The sequence below is a fragment of the Rhinolophus ferrumequinum genome, chromosome X (assembly GCF_004115265.2).
Source record: "Rhinolophus ferrumequinum isolate MPI-CBG mRhiFer1 chromosome X, mRhiFer1_v1.p, whole genome shotgun sequence".
NCBI classification, from domain to species: domain Eukaryota; kingdom Metazoa; phylum Chordata; class Mammalia; order Chiroptera; family Rhinolophidae; genus Rhinolophus; species Rhinolophus ferrumequinum.
Window position 1 is genome coordinate 85,497,065 of NC_046284.1, and position 15,670 is coordinate 85,512,734.

General features: G+C 52.4%; 1 protein-coding gene across 4 annotated transcripts; it reads left to right on the plus strand.

Moving 5' to 3' along the window:
- The first annotated feature begins 1,827 nt into the window (after positions 1-1,827).
- On the plus strand, positions 1,828-15,640 carry FOXP3 (forkhead box P3). 4 transcript variants are annotated; one of them, XM_033117819.1, is made up of 12 exons: positions 1,828-1,985; positions 8,600-8,831; positions 9,348-9,452; positions 9,542-9,680; positions 10,083-10,170; positions 10,240-10,344; positions 11,284-11,371; positions 11,572-11,652; positions 12,374-12,524; positions 13,174-13,250; positions 14,512-14,613; positions 14,794-15,640. In XM_033117819.1, the coding sequence occupies exons 2-12, from the start codon at positions 8,622-8,624 to the stop codon at positions 14,941-14,943; spliced, it is 1,296 nt and encodes a 431-aa protein (XP_032973710.1). In that variant the 5' UTR covers positions 1,828-1,985; positions 8,600-8,621; the 3' UTR covers positions 14,944-15,640. The 4 variants fall into 4 exon arrangements, with proteins under 4 accessions (XP_032973710.1, XP_032973701.1, XP_032973691.1 ...); XM_033117810.1 differs by lacking the exon at positions 1,828-1,985 and adding an exon at positions 2,074-2,112 and having other exon boundaries at positions 10,083-10,344; XM_033117800.1 differs by lacking the exon at positions 1,828-1,985 and having other exon boundaries at positions 8,509-8,831.
- The last annotated feature ends 30 nt before the right edge of the window (positions 15,641-15,670 follow it).

Below are 15,670 nucleotides of genomic sequence, written 5' to 3' on the forward strand. Positions count from 1 at the left end.
GTTTGTTTTGAACTAATGGTAGGGAGGGTTGGCTTTTTTTTTTTTTTTTTTTTTGCTTTTTTTTAATTGTTGTTGTTGGCTGATTTTTTTTCAGGTCTTTTTTTTTTTTCTGTTCACTTTTATTTTTTTCCTTTATCTTCACAAAGCCAGGCCATCAGGCCCCTCTGGGCTTTTCCAGAAAGGTGAGTCTGAGCTGAGGAAAGAGGCTCTCCTTCTTTTGAGGGCTTGGGAGGTTGAGTAGGAAAAGAGACAAAGGGGTGAAGGGGTGGGTCTTGGCCACTAGGTTTGTACCATGTGAATAAAAAGCTGTTTCCAATTTCTCTTCCCCAGGCCTGAAGCTAGTCTTGCACAGGGTTTGGAGTGGACGATGGATGACAAAACCCTAAGCCATGCAAGCGCTGGGGAGCCGCAGACCGGGAGTCTCAGCCATGGCCTGTCAGGAGAAGCCCCTGGGGGCTGATCTCCCCTGTAGAACATTGGTTGGAGGGGGTGTTTGCTAAGGTAAGGAAATGCCACCGCCAATTTTTGGACAACCTTAAAACCTCACAAGCTTCAAGAATCTCCAGATCTCAGAACCTCCCTGTCATTGCATCCTAGAATTTAAAATCTCAGACCATTGGTCTCGAGAAAACCTGGGAGTTTCAAAGGCTGCCACCAAGGAAGGCAGAGCCCCCACTCATCAGCTCTGTGATCTGGGGCAAGTTGCTTGACTACTTCGCACCTCCGTTTTCCCCTCCTGTATAACGTCCATGATGACACGATGGACCTCAACGTGTTGTGGTGAGGATTGAATGTGACCGTTTGTGATAAGTGTTCAGCATTGTGGCACATGGAGAATTTGAGATAAGTGTCAGGTACGGGAATAATGGCAGATATTTGAAATCCTAAAACCTTGGAAACTTGGATTTTTCGAAGTAGAAAATTGCAAAGGCTGAGGGCCTCAGAAGCATCAGGTCACGGTGTCCCTAACTACAAGAGGGTCGGAGACCCAAGGGTCTCTGGGCTTTGTGGGGATGGATGCATTCATACGGGTGTCCTGGTCAGTACCTTCCCTGTAGGGTGGCCTCCGGGTCAGAGCTCTCAGGCACCAAGACATAAGGCGAGACTTTTCTCCCTTTCTTCACTCAGTGATGCTCAGTGGATTCTGGGAGCCAGTGATTCTGAGACTGTTCGATTCTGTGAATTGTGGAGGGTGGGGAGGACTCCCTGCTTTTTACTCTGTGAAGTAACTTCCATGCCCCTCACCCTCTGCGGGAAGATGGATTGCAAGAGTGTCCAGCGCTCCCTGTCCCTGAGCAGTGAGAGTGGTGATGACCATGTCAATCCCACCTAAAGGGAAACTGAGGGCTGGAAACCCAGCCCTATTCTGTCCCTTTCCCTGGTGTTTCCCATCCACACATAGGGCCTCGGCACCTCTTTTTCTTTCCCCAGAAACACTCAAATATCTACCCACTCACAGAGTGGCATCTCTGCTTGCCTGGGATGCCCCTGTGATTTAATTGAGTTCTTTTCCTTTGTTTTGGTTTGTTTTTTTGTTGTTTTTTCTTTTCCCTGACTCTACACACTTTTGTTTAAAAAACTGTGGTTTCTCATGAGCCGTGTTATCTCATTGATACCTCTCACTTCTGTGGTGAGGGGAAGAAATATTTTAAGATGACTCGTAAAGGGCAAAGAAAAAAACCCAAAATTTCAAAATTTCCGTTAAAGTCTCATAATCAAGAAGAGGAGAAACAGCGAGAGAGAGAGAGAGAGAGAGAGAGAGAGAGAGAGAGAGAGAGAGAGAGAGAGAGAGAACTATGAGAACCCCCCCACCCCGTGATTATCAGCGCACACAGTCATCAAAAAATTTTGGATTATTAGAAGAGAGAGGTCTGTGGCTTCCACACCGTGGTTTTTCTTCTCGGTATAAAAGCAAAGTTGTTTTTGATATGTGACAGTTTCCCACAAGACAGGCTGATCCTTTTCTGTTGGTCCACTTCACCAAGGTGAGTGTCCCCACTCTCCCCCACCAGAGGCGGGTCCAATGGCAGAGATGGCTGTGAGGTAGGCACTGGAGGGTCAGGCATCCTCCAGTCCAGTCCAAACGCATGCAGCTACCGTGCTCCTGGGCAGGTAAGGTATTTTTTACAATAATAATAGTAATAATCAATGCCAGAAGACTGATAGGTAAAGTGCTTCATCAATGCTTGGCCAGAGGCAAAGATAAATACATTGATTGATATGTAGATCGGTAGGATTTTTTTTGGATATGTCAACTGCCAGTCTTTATGAATTTTAGAGCTTTAAACAACTTGAAACACTGTGTATGTGTAACTAGAAATTTCAACTACATCTCTCAACTCTCCGTCTCTTCTTTCTCTATATCTTCCATCCCTTCGTCTCTATTCACCCTGTCTCGCTCTTTGTGTGTTTCTTTGCCCCTGTCTTTCTCTGTCTGTTTCCCTGGCACTCAGGGTCTCCATCCCTCTGTCTCTGTCTACTCTGACCATCTTCCCTGTCTTTGTCTCCTCCATCTTAACCACACTTTATCTATCTGCTTTCCTCGGTCTTTCTCCCACTGTCTCTGCTGTTCTCTTGTCTCACCTTCCCCCACCTGCCTTCCCACCCAGCATCCAGCCCAGAGTTTTACACAGTTGGCACTTAATGATAGTGTGTTGAGCAATGTCAGTGAGGACATTTGCATTTTATGAGAACGAGCATCAATTCTGTTTGCTCCGATCAAAGAAGGATCGCGAACTGCTGGGTCAGGCTAAGCACTTCTCTGAACTTGTGCTGGCCCTGTGTGAGAGGAGACCCTCCTAGGGAGCCACTTCATGCCATTGTCAACCGCGGCTTAGCTGTGTGGTCCTACGCCCAGGACCTCCTGTGTGTGTATGTGCGTGGCCAGAGTCCATGTCCAGAAACAGAGCAGGCTGTTCAAGTCTGGGGTGAGTTCGTCTCTGCAGGCTTAGCAAGTGCTCACTTTTAGCTGCTAGTATTTTTTTGACCAAATTAGAATCACTCTATCTATTGGCTTTGTTCCTGCTTTATTCAATTAATAGGTACATTTTTGTCAACTACTAAAACTTGTTTCAACATATGATCTTTCATGGCTGTCAAGACTGACCTCACATTGGTGTGAACCATGATTGGTTTGACCAAGTGCCAATTATTGGACATTCGAATTGTGTCTCGTTTTTCCCTATAAATCATCCCTGATTAGTTCTTTGGGTTCCTGAAAATGGAGTTGCGTGAGCAAAGGGTATGTGCATTTTTAAGGTTTCTGACCCTCTCTGTAAGTTGTTCTTTCAAAAGATTGTTCTGTTTTATGCTCCCTCTACTCAAGTTAATCTTGGGTGGGTATTATCATTTTTTAATCCTTTCTCAGCATAACAGGTAAGAAAAAATACTACCACATTATTGAAATTTGCATTCTTTGATTCTTATACTGTTTATTGACCATTTGTGCTTTTGTTTTAGTTGTCTGGTCATATACTTAGCCCTAATAGGGTGTTCATCTTTTTTTCCTTATTTATTTGTCACAGCTCTTTATTTAGAAAGGATATTAACCTTCCATCAGCCATACATATATAGCAAATATTTTCTCCTATGCATCATTTGCCTTTTCTATTTGTTTATGGTGTTTTGTGATGCTTGTGATGTTTTTATATGCTAGTCAATTAGGTTAGTCTTTTCTTGTGTGGTTACTACCTCTGGTTTTGTGCTTAGAAAGTCCTTTCCCACTTGAAAATGAGATAAATGTTCACATGTGTTGGCTTCTAGTCTCTTTTATGGCTTCATTTTTTCCATTTACTGTAGAGGTTAAGAGTGTGGGTACTGGAGCCAGACTGTCTGGGACAAACCCAGACTCACCCCAAGCCATTTGTGTGATTTTTAGCCAGGTATTTAAACTCTCTGTACTTCCATTTCCTCATATGTACTGTGATGGTTATAATAGTACCTACCTCAAAGTTGGTTGTGAGGATTAAATCTATTAACCATGTTAAGTGCTTAGCATAGGGCCTGGCAAAAAATAAACCCAAGATCAAACTTAGATATTATTACTTATCTGTTTCATGGATCTGGAATTTATTTTAGGGTATATGATGATGGTGACATTTCAAACTGGGCAGGGAGGGGTTAGTGGGAAATCAGACTGACTGTTCATTCAATAACTTTAGTTTTCCCTTAATTACCCCAGAAACATTTGTTAAACAATCTATCCTCCACCGTCCCCCAGTTTGAAATGCCACAGTCATCAGAAACTTGATCCCCTCTAGCCATAGGTGTGTGTTTGAGCTTTCTATTCTGTTCTTTTCCTCAGTGTCTGCTCTTGTAGCAGGTCCACACTGCTTTGCTAATTGTTGCTTTGCAATACAGTACAATATCCACCCCATCTTGCCCTTGGTTATTCCTCGGTATTTCTGGAAGAGGCCAGCAACTGTTCTTATTTGAGGCATCTCTCTCTCTCTTTCTCTCTCTCTCTCTCTCTCCATATATATATATATATATATATATATATATATATATATATATATATGGTATCCTATGGATCTCACAGGCACCCACTCTGTCTCTCCTTTTCTCAGTGTCTCTTACTGTCTCTCTTGTTCTTTTTGTCTCTCACTCTGTCTACCCCTATCCCACCTCATGTCTCTCCCATCTCTCTCTGTATCTCTTGTTCTCTGTGTCTCTCTCTTCCCCTATGTCTCTCTCTTTGTTTCCATCTCTCTTTGTCTCTATGTATCCTTGTATCTCAGTCGCCTGGATAGAAGGGCAGTTGTCAGTCTGAAGCCCTGCAGACTCGTAACAACTCACCCCGACACAGAACAGAAGGGCCCTGGCCCTCATCTAGTTCACACCTCCCCCCTTCCCATGTACAAGAGAAGCAAACTGAGCCCCAGAGGTGGGCGAGCGGGCCTCTCCCAAGGCTGCACAGAGATGTAGTGACAGAGTTGAGATCCAAACTCAGATCTCAGGACTCTTGGTGGGACCCTGACTTCGTCCCTCTCCCCCACTGTGGGCCTCAATTTACCTCTCAGCACCCATGGTGGGGCAAGGGGACCTGGGCTGCCCCCCAGCTGCTGCCATTCCCCCTTCTGCCTTCTCACAGGTGGGACCCTCCCTAAGGCAGGAGGATCCACGGTCACAGTGTGGGAGTCAGCCTCCTAAGAGCTAGGCTGGGTGGGGTCCTGGAGCCCCATGGGTCAGGAGGCCTCATGGCCAGAGAGTGGTGATACTGGAGGGACACCAGTCAGTCTCTCTGTGGCTCTGGCTGTGAACTGAACTCAGCCGTGTCCCCAGAGTTGTCACTAGTCCCTGGGAACGTCCATCCCAGGGCCTTTCCAGGGAGCCTGGTGGTGGGATCTCTCCTGGCAAAGGCCGCGGCTTTTCCTGCTCCCTGCCATGAGGCCCTCCCCTTTCTTCCCTCCCCATCTCTGGCAGAGTGGCTGTCAGTCTGGGAACATTGTCCCAGAATGGACAGGGAGACCGAGGCGCTGCAGGTGTCCGTTCACCAATCACTGACATTTTGCTAAGCGCTTCATGTGCATTAACTTTGGAAGATGGGTACTGTTGTTGTCCCAATTTACCTATGAGCCTGGGGACAGTTGCAGCTAGTTAGCGGCAGAGCCTGGCTCCAGGCTGGGAAAAGTGGACAGGGGTAATTCTGACCTTCCCGCCTTCACAGAACTTAGGAGAGAGGCTGAAGGGAAGCTTGCTGCAATTCCAGGCCTGGTAGGCGGGTTGCCTGATGAAGTAGTGAGCTTTCTGTCCTTCGGGGAGGTCCAGTAAGTTTGGACCCCAGGGATATTGGCCTTGACGTACTGAGAAGTTAGTCCCCCCATGGCCCCCACAGAATGTATAGGTTTGAGATTCTGAGATTCTTTGAATCTAAGAAATGATGTTCTGTGATTCTGAGCTTCTGGTGTAGTATCATCTGAAGACCCTGAGGGTCCCAGTATTTGTGGGGTTTGCATGGCAGTCCCCAAGCATCAAACCTTGGGCTTCTCCATGGCCCAAGAGGGGCCAGGCCTACAGGGCCCAGGACTTGTCATGGTGGCCAGATGGACGTCACTCACCACATCCGCCAACACCCACATCACCCCACCTGGGCCAAGCGGGCTACAGGATGGGCCAGCCAATTCTCGGAACGAAACCCGTGGGGTGGGGTGTCTGCCCCCTTCTCTTCCTCCTTGGTGCCTATGAAGCCCAGCGCATCCGGCCGCCATGACGTCAATGGCGGAAAAGTCTGGGGAAGTCGGAGGCTGTGACAACAGGGCCCAGATGCAGACCCCGATATGAAAACATAATCTGTGTCCCAGAAACATCCTCCATGCATCTTCTGAGAAATAGTCAGAAAGGGACGCCCCAACAGACAGTGCAGGAAGCTGGCTGCCCAGCCCGGCCCTCTAGTACCCCACCGCCAGACAGACCATATCCATGTCCCCTTTCTGAGACTGTATCTATGCTTCCCTGAGTCAGGCCATTCCAGATGTTTGGGGAGGAGATTTCTTATCAACTCTGGCCAAGTGTCCCAGCAGCTTCAGAAGTGACCACAGGCCAGCTGTGTGGGCCAAGCCAGAGTAGTGGAAAACAAACAAACATCCACTCACTCACTAAAATCTGTATTAGTTTGCTCAGGCTTCTGTAACAAAGTATCACAAACTGGGGGCCTTAAACAACAGAAATGTATTGTCTCAGTTCTAGAAACCAGAAGTCCTAGATCACCGTGACCGCAGGGTTGGCTCCTTCCAGGGCTGTGAGGGAGAATCTGTTCATGCCTCTCTCCTAGTTTCTCATGGTTTGCTGGCAATCTCTGGCGTTCCTTGGCTTGTAGAAGCATCACTATGATCTCTGCCTTCATTTATTCACTCATTCATTCATTCATTCACCTCCTCATGGTCACCAGCGTTCTCTCAGGCCTTTGTTCTGAGCCTCCACAGACCCAGGCTCCTGATTCTCACAGAGTAATGTTCTAACCTCCAGGGAGTCCAAGGGTTGGATGCTCTGACAACCCCCATGGGCTGACAGCAAAGAAAGGAAGGAGCAACTGCTCCCCCAGAATCCTCCGTGTACTTCCCCGGGCTGCTCTCGGCAGCTATGTGCCCAACCTGGTGCTGTGGAGTGGGGGGGAGACACACACACACACACACACACACACACACACACACACACACACACAGCCCCACAGCAGGGGGCTTATGACATGTGCACACATGCACACTTTCTGGAGAAAGAAGTAGAGCTCTCAAGTCGTGCTGGGCCTGTGGAGCACTGCACCTGGGTATCCCCTTCCGTAAAATGGAGGTTGGACTAGTCAGGCCCTTCCAGCTCGAGTTTCCTCTCAGACTGGGATTACAGGATTCTAAGAAACCAAGACCTCAGCCATTGGAACCATTATGGAGGGCTTTCTGGATTGGCCTTGGATGGGGGAAGAGGAAGAAAAGCAGGAATTCCAGAGGGGCTAAACCGCATGAGCAAAGGCTTGGCGGTAGGCTGAGGGTAAACTCCGGTGCAGGCTGAGTCGAGGAGCTCCCATAGGCTCAAGAGAACCCGTCTCTCCTCCTTCCTGGCACCTGCCATGCCAGCTCTGTGCAGGGCGGAGCCCCGAGGTGACTAGAACCTTCCCTGCCTGAGCTCCAGACTCCTGTACTCAGCTGCGCACTCAGCATTTCCACTCATACATCTAATGCCAGGCGCTTCATATCCATCCACACCCCCCACTCGGCTCCCCCCATCTCCCCCATCTCAGGTCACGTCAGCTGTATCCTTCCAGCTGCTCAGGCTAATACCCAGAAGTCCCTCTCTCTCTCACCACCACATCCAAGCTGCCAGAAAATTCTCCTGACTCCACCTTCCAAACATTCTCAAAATCCACCCACTTCTCACCATCTCCACTGCCACCACCCTGGTCTGTGCTACCTGGACTTTTACCAGTAGCCTCTTCACTTTTTAAAAGTCGTCGCTTATTTGGATTTTTGCAGTGCCTCTTCACTAGCTTCCGCCCTCACCTTCCTAGAGTCTGCCCCTTTCACAGCAGACAGAGGGATCTTTTGACTTCATGCCCCCGCCACTTCCAGATATGCCCAAGCCACTGGGGTAAAATAATGCTCCCAGGAGAAAATCCTAGACCAGCCGCCTCAGGCAGGATCAGCAGAGGTGGGGGGGCCCTGTGCCTGGTACAGGGAGGATGGGAGCACTGAGGCCAGAAGACAAGCCTCAAGCAGTGAGGGAAAGAGCTGACTTACCCTGGCTGAAGCCCCACAAACCCCCCTGGACCCCCTGCCCCCCTCTGGAGGATACATCCCCACCGGGGCTGTGCCAGCATGCACAGGCAAGACGTGCTGGACCTGTGCGAGTCTCCACATGGGGTGTGCATGAAGACACAACACACACCTGTGTTCCTGAAACCTGGGTGTGTGTGTGTGTGTGTGTTTGTGTGTGTGTGCATGCACACACATATGACCAGAGCTGGGACCCAGCTGTGTGTGGGGCCCTTTGGGACATGCCCCAGCCAATACCTGCTCCGACCAGAGAGAATGTCCACGTGGTTCAGGTGGTTGAGTATTTTGCACACCCTTCGGCACATGTGTAATTCCTTCCCCCTATGTATCTACAGCCTGCCCTCGGACAAGGACCCAATGCCCAATCCCAGGCCAGCCAAGCCCTCGGCCCCTTCCTTGGTGCTCAGCCCATCACCAGGAGCCTCTCCCAACTGGAGGGCTGCACCCAAGGCCTCAGACCTGCTGGGGACCAAGGGCCCAGGGGCAACCTTCCAGGGCCGGGACCTTCGAGGCGGGGCCCATGCCTCCTCCTCCTCCTTGAACCCCATGCCACCATCACAGCTGCAGGTGAGGCCCGGGGCCCAGGATGGGGCAAGCAGGGTGGGGTACCTGGGCCTACAGGTGCCGACCTTTACTGTGGCACTGGGCGGGGGGCCCAGCTGGGGCACAGGAAGTGGTTTTCTGGGTCCCAGGCAAGTCTGTGACTTATGCAGATATCACAGGGCCAAGAAAGTCCCCACTTAGCAGGTCTCAGAGATTCAAGGCTCTCCCCGACCTCCCAATCCATCTCAGGAGACGAGACCCTGTCATAGTGCCACAGGCACATCCATGTGACTCCATCCCCATGTGACCGAGGAGAGGCCTGGGTCCCAAGGAGGTGCGGTGACAGAGTTGAGGCCACTCCGGCACTTACTAGCTGTTTTATCTTAACGCCGCTCCGTCTCCCTGAGTCTCAGTTTCTACATATGTATAAAGGGGATGGTCATAGTTGCTATGTGAGGTTGTGGTGAGGAGTATATAAATTCGACATGTGGAGCAGTGAGGGTGAAGATGGCCTCTCACCTGCCCGCCTTTGTCCCCCAGCTGCCCACAGTGCCCCTCGTCATGGTGGCACCCTCTGCGGCACGGCTGGGTCCCTCGCCCCACTTGCAGGCACTCCTCCAGGACAGGCCACACTTCATGCACCAGGTACCAACCCTGACCAGGCAAGGAGGAGGGAGCAGGTGGGGAAACTGAGGAGGGGGCCCGGCTGAACCATGGCCCATATGTGCCCCCAGCTTTCCACAGTGGATGCCCATTCCAGGACCCCCGTGCTACAGGTGCGCCCACTGGACAGCCCAGCTATGATCAGCCTCCCGCCACCCACCGCTGCCACCGGGATCTTCTCCCTCAAGGCCCGGCCCGGCATGCCACCTGGTAACACCACACCCCAAAGCTCCACAGAACCCCAGAGCCCCCAAGTCCTTGAACGTGAGCAGTGTAGGCTGCTGAATCGTGGCCCTGAGGTCAGAGGTGTCAGGTTTCATCATCTTGGAAACTCCAACCTCCCAAAAATGTCAGGCTCAGAACCTGAAAGATGCAGAATGTCAAAATCACAGAACCACAGATCTTTGCAAAGTTAGTTAAAATGTCAGCACTTGCAAATGGCAGTCTTTGAGCTGCTCTACCAGAAGCCTTGGATGTTAGGGACACCAGAGCTCCCTGGGAGTCAGGGCCTGCGAGGCTCAGGAGAGTGGGCAACTCAAAAAGAGAGGCCTTGAGGGCCAAGCTCCAGAGCCCAGCTTGCGGTCCCCAGAGGTGCCCTGTCCTCACCCACAGGGATCAACGTGGCCAGCCTGGAGTGGGTGTCCAGGGAACCAACACTGCTCTGCACCTTCCCAAATCCCAGTGCACCCAGGAAAGACAGGTCAGTGGGCAGGGCTGGGAAGGACTCTCGTCCTGCCATTCCCTCCCCTGACACCCTCTGTCCTTCCAGCACCCTTTTGACCGTGCCCCAGGGCTCCTACTCACTGCTAGCAAATGGCATCTGCAAGTGGCCCGGATGTGAGAAGGTCTTCGAGGAGCCGGAGGACTTTCTCAAGTGAGTAGCCCAGGCCCATTCCGGTCCAGGGGGTTTCCCAGTTTGTGGAAGGAGGTCTGGGATGCAGGTCTCAGCTCAGGCCTCATCCTGATATGTAGTAAGATGAATGAGGCAAAAGCTGAGACTGGGGGTTCAAATCCAGACTCTGTCACTCACTGGCTGTATAACCTTGGGCAAGTTACTTAGCTTCTCTGAGCCTCGGATTTCTCATCTGTATATGGGGCATAATAGTGTGTACTATTATTTACCTCCATTTTACAGACAAAGAAACTGAGGCCAAAGAGGTTAAGTGTCTTGATCAAGATCACCCATTTCCTAAGTGACAGAGCTGCGATTTGAACCCAGGCTCCAGAATCCACACTCCTAACTGCTTTGCCCTGCTACTCCTCATGTCAACACAGCAGCCTGATTTTATTGATCCCCAAAGTCCCTGCACCTCACAATAGCTGTTGCTGCCTCACCTAGACCCCCATCTCTCTCTCTCTCTCTCTCTCTCTCTCTCTCTCTCTCTCTCTCTCTCTCTCCCCCCCTCACCCACACACACACACACACACACACACATTCTCCAACCCTACCCAACTATCAGCAGCCATGCAATGCATCCTGTCCTCTTCACTACCGGGCCTTCCCTCCATGTGGAGTGTGTTTCCTGCTCTCCACCTACCTGGCTCACCTTCCTGGCTGCTCCCAGCTCACCACTCTTCCAAAATCATCTCCAACACCCTGGCTCAAGTGGCGAGCTCAGGCCTCGCACACAGTAGATGCCAAGTAGCATGTGTTGAAGGAAAGATGGGTGTGAAAGGGAGACGGGGTAGGGGGGTCGGTGCTGAGGCTCTGAGAAGAGACCTCCCAGAGGGTCTAAGCCCTCCCCACTCAGAACATGGATCCAGAAAGCCAGGCCTGCCATGGTCACCTACATAGCATCTCCCCCCACCCCAGGCACTGCCAGTCGGACCATCTCCTGGATGAGAAGGGCAGAGCGCAGTGTCTCCTCCAGAGGGAGGTGGTGCAGTCTCTGGAGCAGCAGGTGATGTGGGGCGGGGGGTATGGTGGGGAGGATGATGGGCAGAACTTACGTCCTCCCGGTGCCAGGAGCCAGGCTCACCCAGGATGGGGGCTGGCATCAAGGAGGGAAGGGGGAAGGGCACTCCCAGGGAAGAGCACAGTCTGGGCGAAGACATGGTGGGGAGGCCTGGTTGAGGCCTCACTTTGTGCCTGTCCTCACAGCTGGTGCTGGAGAAGGAGAAGCTGGGTGCTATGCAGGCCCACCTGGCCGGGAAGATGGCCCTGACCAAGGCTCCATCCGCGGTGAGCCACCCCAGGCCTGACAGCAGCACAGACTGCTGAGGGGTCAGGGGAAGGGCCCTGCAGGGTACAGGGTACCTATCCTCACACCCAGGCCCTGGGATCTGTGGGCCCTGTCACATGCCCAGACCTGAGAATCTGTCCCCCTCCACGTACAAACCCTCTGACCCTAAGCTCTTGAAACATTTTGTAAAGCAACAGCAAATAGCTAGACACTTACTGAACACAGACCACGTGTGGCTGGCAGGACTGGCTATATAACTCACCAGGCCCATGGCAAAATGCAAATGCAGGGCTCACATTTCAAGATGACCACCATGGAGCATTCAACAAAGTGCAGGGGCTTGTGCAACTGTACAGATCACACACCCAAGAGGTGGGCACTGCTTCTGAGCACTTTGCTGGTATGAACTTCAACTCTCATAATGGCATCCCTAATTCACAGATGAGGAAAACTGAGGCCAGGGAGGCTGACGGGACTTTCCCAAGTCACGCTTGTATACTACAGGAGCCTGATTCAAGCCCAGCTCGCAGCCCCGGCATCGGTGCCCTACATACACTAGTGTTCACCCCGCACTCTGATCAATATGGCTCGTGCTACTTTGTGGGAGTCCACATCGGACTGGAGTTGAGAAGAGGGTGCCCTTGCTTTTAAAAACACTTATTTAAAATTAAAGTGGAAAGTTTCAGCCTCTGTGTCACCAGCCTCTCCCTCCTCCCCCAGGTGTCATCCGACAAGGGCTCCTGCTGCATTGTAGCCTCTGGCACCCCAGGCACCACTGTCCCAGCCTGGTCTGGCCCCCAGGAGGGCCCCGATGGCCTGTTTGCTGTGCGGAGGCACCTCTGGGGCAGCCATGGACACAGCACGTTCCCAGGTAAGGATGGTCTGTGCCCTACATGGTGCCCCCCCAGCCCCTCGGCCCCAGACTAGCATGGAATGTGGGGGTGGGAAGGAGCTCCTCGCTGCTCTTCCCCCCACCGCCACCACCACCAGCCTTTGGGAAAACACATCTGCATGCAAAAGCTTCCTCTCAGGGTTTCAATGGCCTGCAACACCCCATTGTGGTCTCAGATGTGTAGTGCTGTCTTCTCTGCGGGTTGGGGCTCACTCACTGTGCTGGGGATTAGGGTTTCGGCTCTTCTATTTGGTTATCAGAAGGGATGGAACTAGCTATGTGACTCCCAGAGACTATCCCCAAGGAAAGTGGGGTGATTAGCCCAAGCTCACCAATCCCCTACTACCTGAAAGGCCTGGGCAGTGGGTTGAACAGGGATCAGGGCTCTCGAGTGTCATCCTGGTTCTGCCACTTAACCAGTTACCTCCCTTTAGTGTACAAGTTATTTCCCTTCTTTTAAACCTCAGGGGAAAATAAGCCCTATTTTGGTGGGAGTGGTACAAAGAGTAACTGATGCAAGATATGCCAAGTGCTCAGCAAATAGTAATTGTTTCCATGGAGCGTGGAGGGTGAGAGAGGGAGTGAGGAGTCCCAGACGGGGCCTGACTCTTCACCCCTCCTCGGACAGAGTTCTTCCACAACATGGACTACTTCAAGTTCCACAACATGCGACCCCCTTTCACCTATGCCACCCTCATCCGCTGGGTAAGCTGGGCAGCTCAGGCCAAGGAGAAGGAAGAGAAAAGGGGGTGGGGACCGGCCTCCCAAACGCCTGACTGCCCTCTGAGCACCCGCAGGGCGGGCTCCTACGTGATGCCTCAGATGGGATGCCCCACGTTGGCTTCACCCCCGATCTGCCCCAAAACCCACACCTAAACCACCATCCAGGCCAGGGCAAGCCAAATTCGGGCCCTAAACCCACCCCTTTCCTCACGTCCACCTCCACCCCACACCTAATCCCCTTCTGGACCTAGAAAATCACCCAAAAACTAACCTGATCTCTGCCCCTTCCTTGCCCGAAACCCTCCCCAGGTATTACCCACCTTCCCCAGCACCAATGTACCCCAGTATGTAAACACTTCCCATCTGGACCCCGTCCCTAACCCCTTCCTGGTAACACCTATCTGACCCTTAACCTCAACCCACCCCAACCCCTTCATCAGAATCTCCCTACTGCCTTCCCAGAGCCTTCACAAGAGCCCACCCGGACCCTCATCCTAGACCCACACCTCACGCCGAACCTCAACCCGAACCTAACCCCCTACGCAATAGCACAGTCGCCTCCCTGGCCCATCCTGACCCAGAACCTCACTGCCGCTGTAGTCACGGCCCCTTGACTGCATCCCGTTCCTAAATCCAAACAGATCGAGTTCCCTGACCTTCAGCTGCCTGCACAGCTCACCCCAGCCCTGCCCGTAACGGCAACACACAACTCACCTCACCTTCACAACTAATGTCATTCCACATTCCTGACCCATGAAATAACTAGATAAGTAGGCCCACCTCGGACTCCTGACCCAGTGCCACACGTCATCATGTCCCATGCCCCTTGAATCTTCCCAGTCCATCCCCAGCCTGAGCCTTGACTCACCCCTTCCCTGACCTTTAGCTCTGGCTGGCCCTTTACCCCTTCCAAATCCTTAACTGGACCCCACTCCTGGCCTTTAACCGTCCAAACTCGGCGACCTCACCCCTACAGAGAACCCCTACCTTTAACCTAACTCCAGCCCTAACCCTGAACTGGACCCCACTCCAACCTCAGCCCTGATCCTTTACCTAACCCCATCCCGGCTCACCCTCACCCCACTTCTAACCCTGTCTCTGATCTGTCACTTCACACATCTCCCTCCCTCCCTTCCCTTACCCCCACAATTCTACCCCATATCAGATGACCCAGGGCCACTACCCCTCTCAGCCCAACTTTGGGGGAGCGGCTCCTCTTATCCCCACACCCCCTAACTTCCAGGCCATCCTGGAGGCTCCAGAGAAGCAGCGGACACTTAATGAGATCTATCACTGGTTCACACGCATGTTTGCCTTCTTTAGAAACCATCCTGCCACCTGGAAGGTGAGTGCCTCTGGAGGTGGCAGTGGCTGGGGTGGCCTCAAATGCTACTGGGCGGGCCTGGTGTGGCTCCTGATGGGAAAGGGCAGGGCACTGGTTTTTGGTGGGGATGGCTGACCTCAGAGGGTGACCGCCCGCCCCCTCCCCTCACCCCGGCCTGGACGGCTGGTCCTCCTTCCACAGAATGCCATCCGCCACAACCTGAGCCTGCACAAGTGCTTCGTGCGGGTGGAGAGCGAGAAGGGAGCTGTGTGGACCGTGGATGAGTTTGAGTTCCGCAAGAAGAGGAGCCAGAGGCCCAGCAGGTGTTCCAATCCTATAGCTGGCCCCTGACCTCAAAGCCAAGGAAAGGAGGGAGCACAGGGGCCAAAATGTGAGGCAGAAATGGCCGGGGGCAGGGGTCACAAGCCCTGGACATTCCCGCAGGGACCAAGAAGTGAGGTGTGCACTGTCTTGCCTGCCAGGGACACTGCTCCCCCCTGGATCATCCCCCTGGATCATATACTCTCTACCAAGGCTGCTCAGAGGGGCCCCAGCCCTGTGCCCCCACCCCAGCCCCCTGTGATGGGCTCTCCAGGCAAACTGAGCCTTCACAGTCAACCACACACACAGCCTACATCAGTCATTCACAGACAACCTGGGCTGGAAAAGACACGCAGATGGTCACGATCCTGTCCCTAGGACTCTAAACAAACCCCCAAATACAAAGAGCCTATCTCAGTACACTCAGGCCACCTCAAATCTTCACAGTCACCCAGACAATCACACCTGAGTGGTCGTGTCAACCACATACCCCAAAGCACACACCCACAGCCAGCCTCCGGGCCCCAGGTCAGTGTCACATGGGGTATACCCAGACATTCACACAGAAGCAGCCTTCGTGCCTTCAGGGTCTCAAGTCCCAGAAAGCCACAGAGATACATACTGGTCACGCATGGTCTCATACAGGTCCTGTCACGTATACTTGGTCACACAGTCCATTAGAATTCAACCTGCTTACCACGCACACACACACACATCCATACAGCACCCCAGTATGTCTCCTGAGTCCCACGCAGAC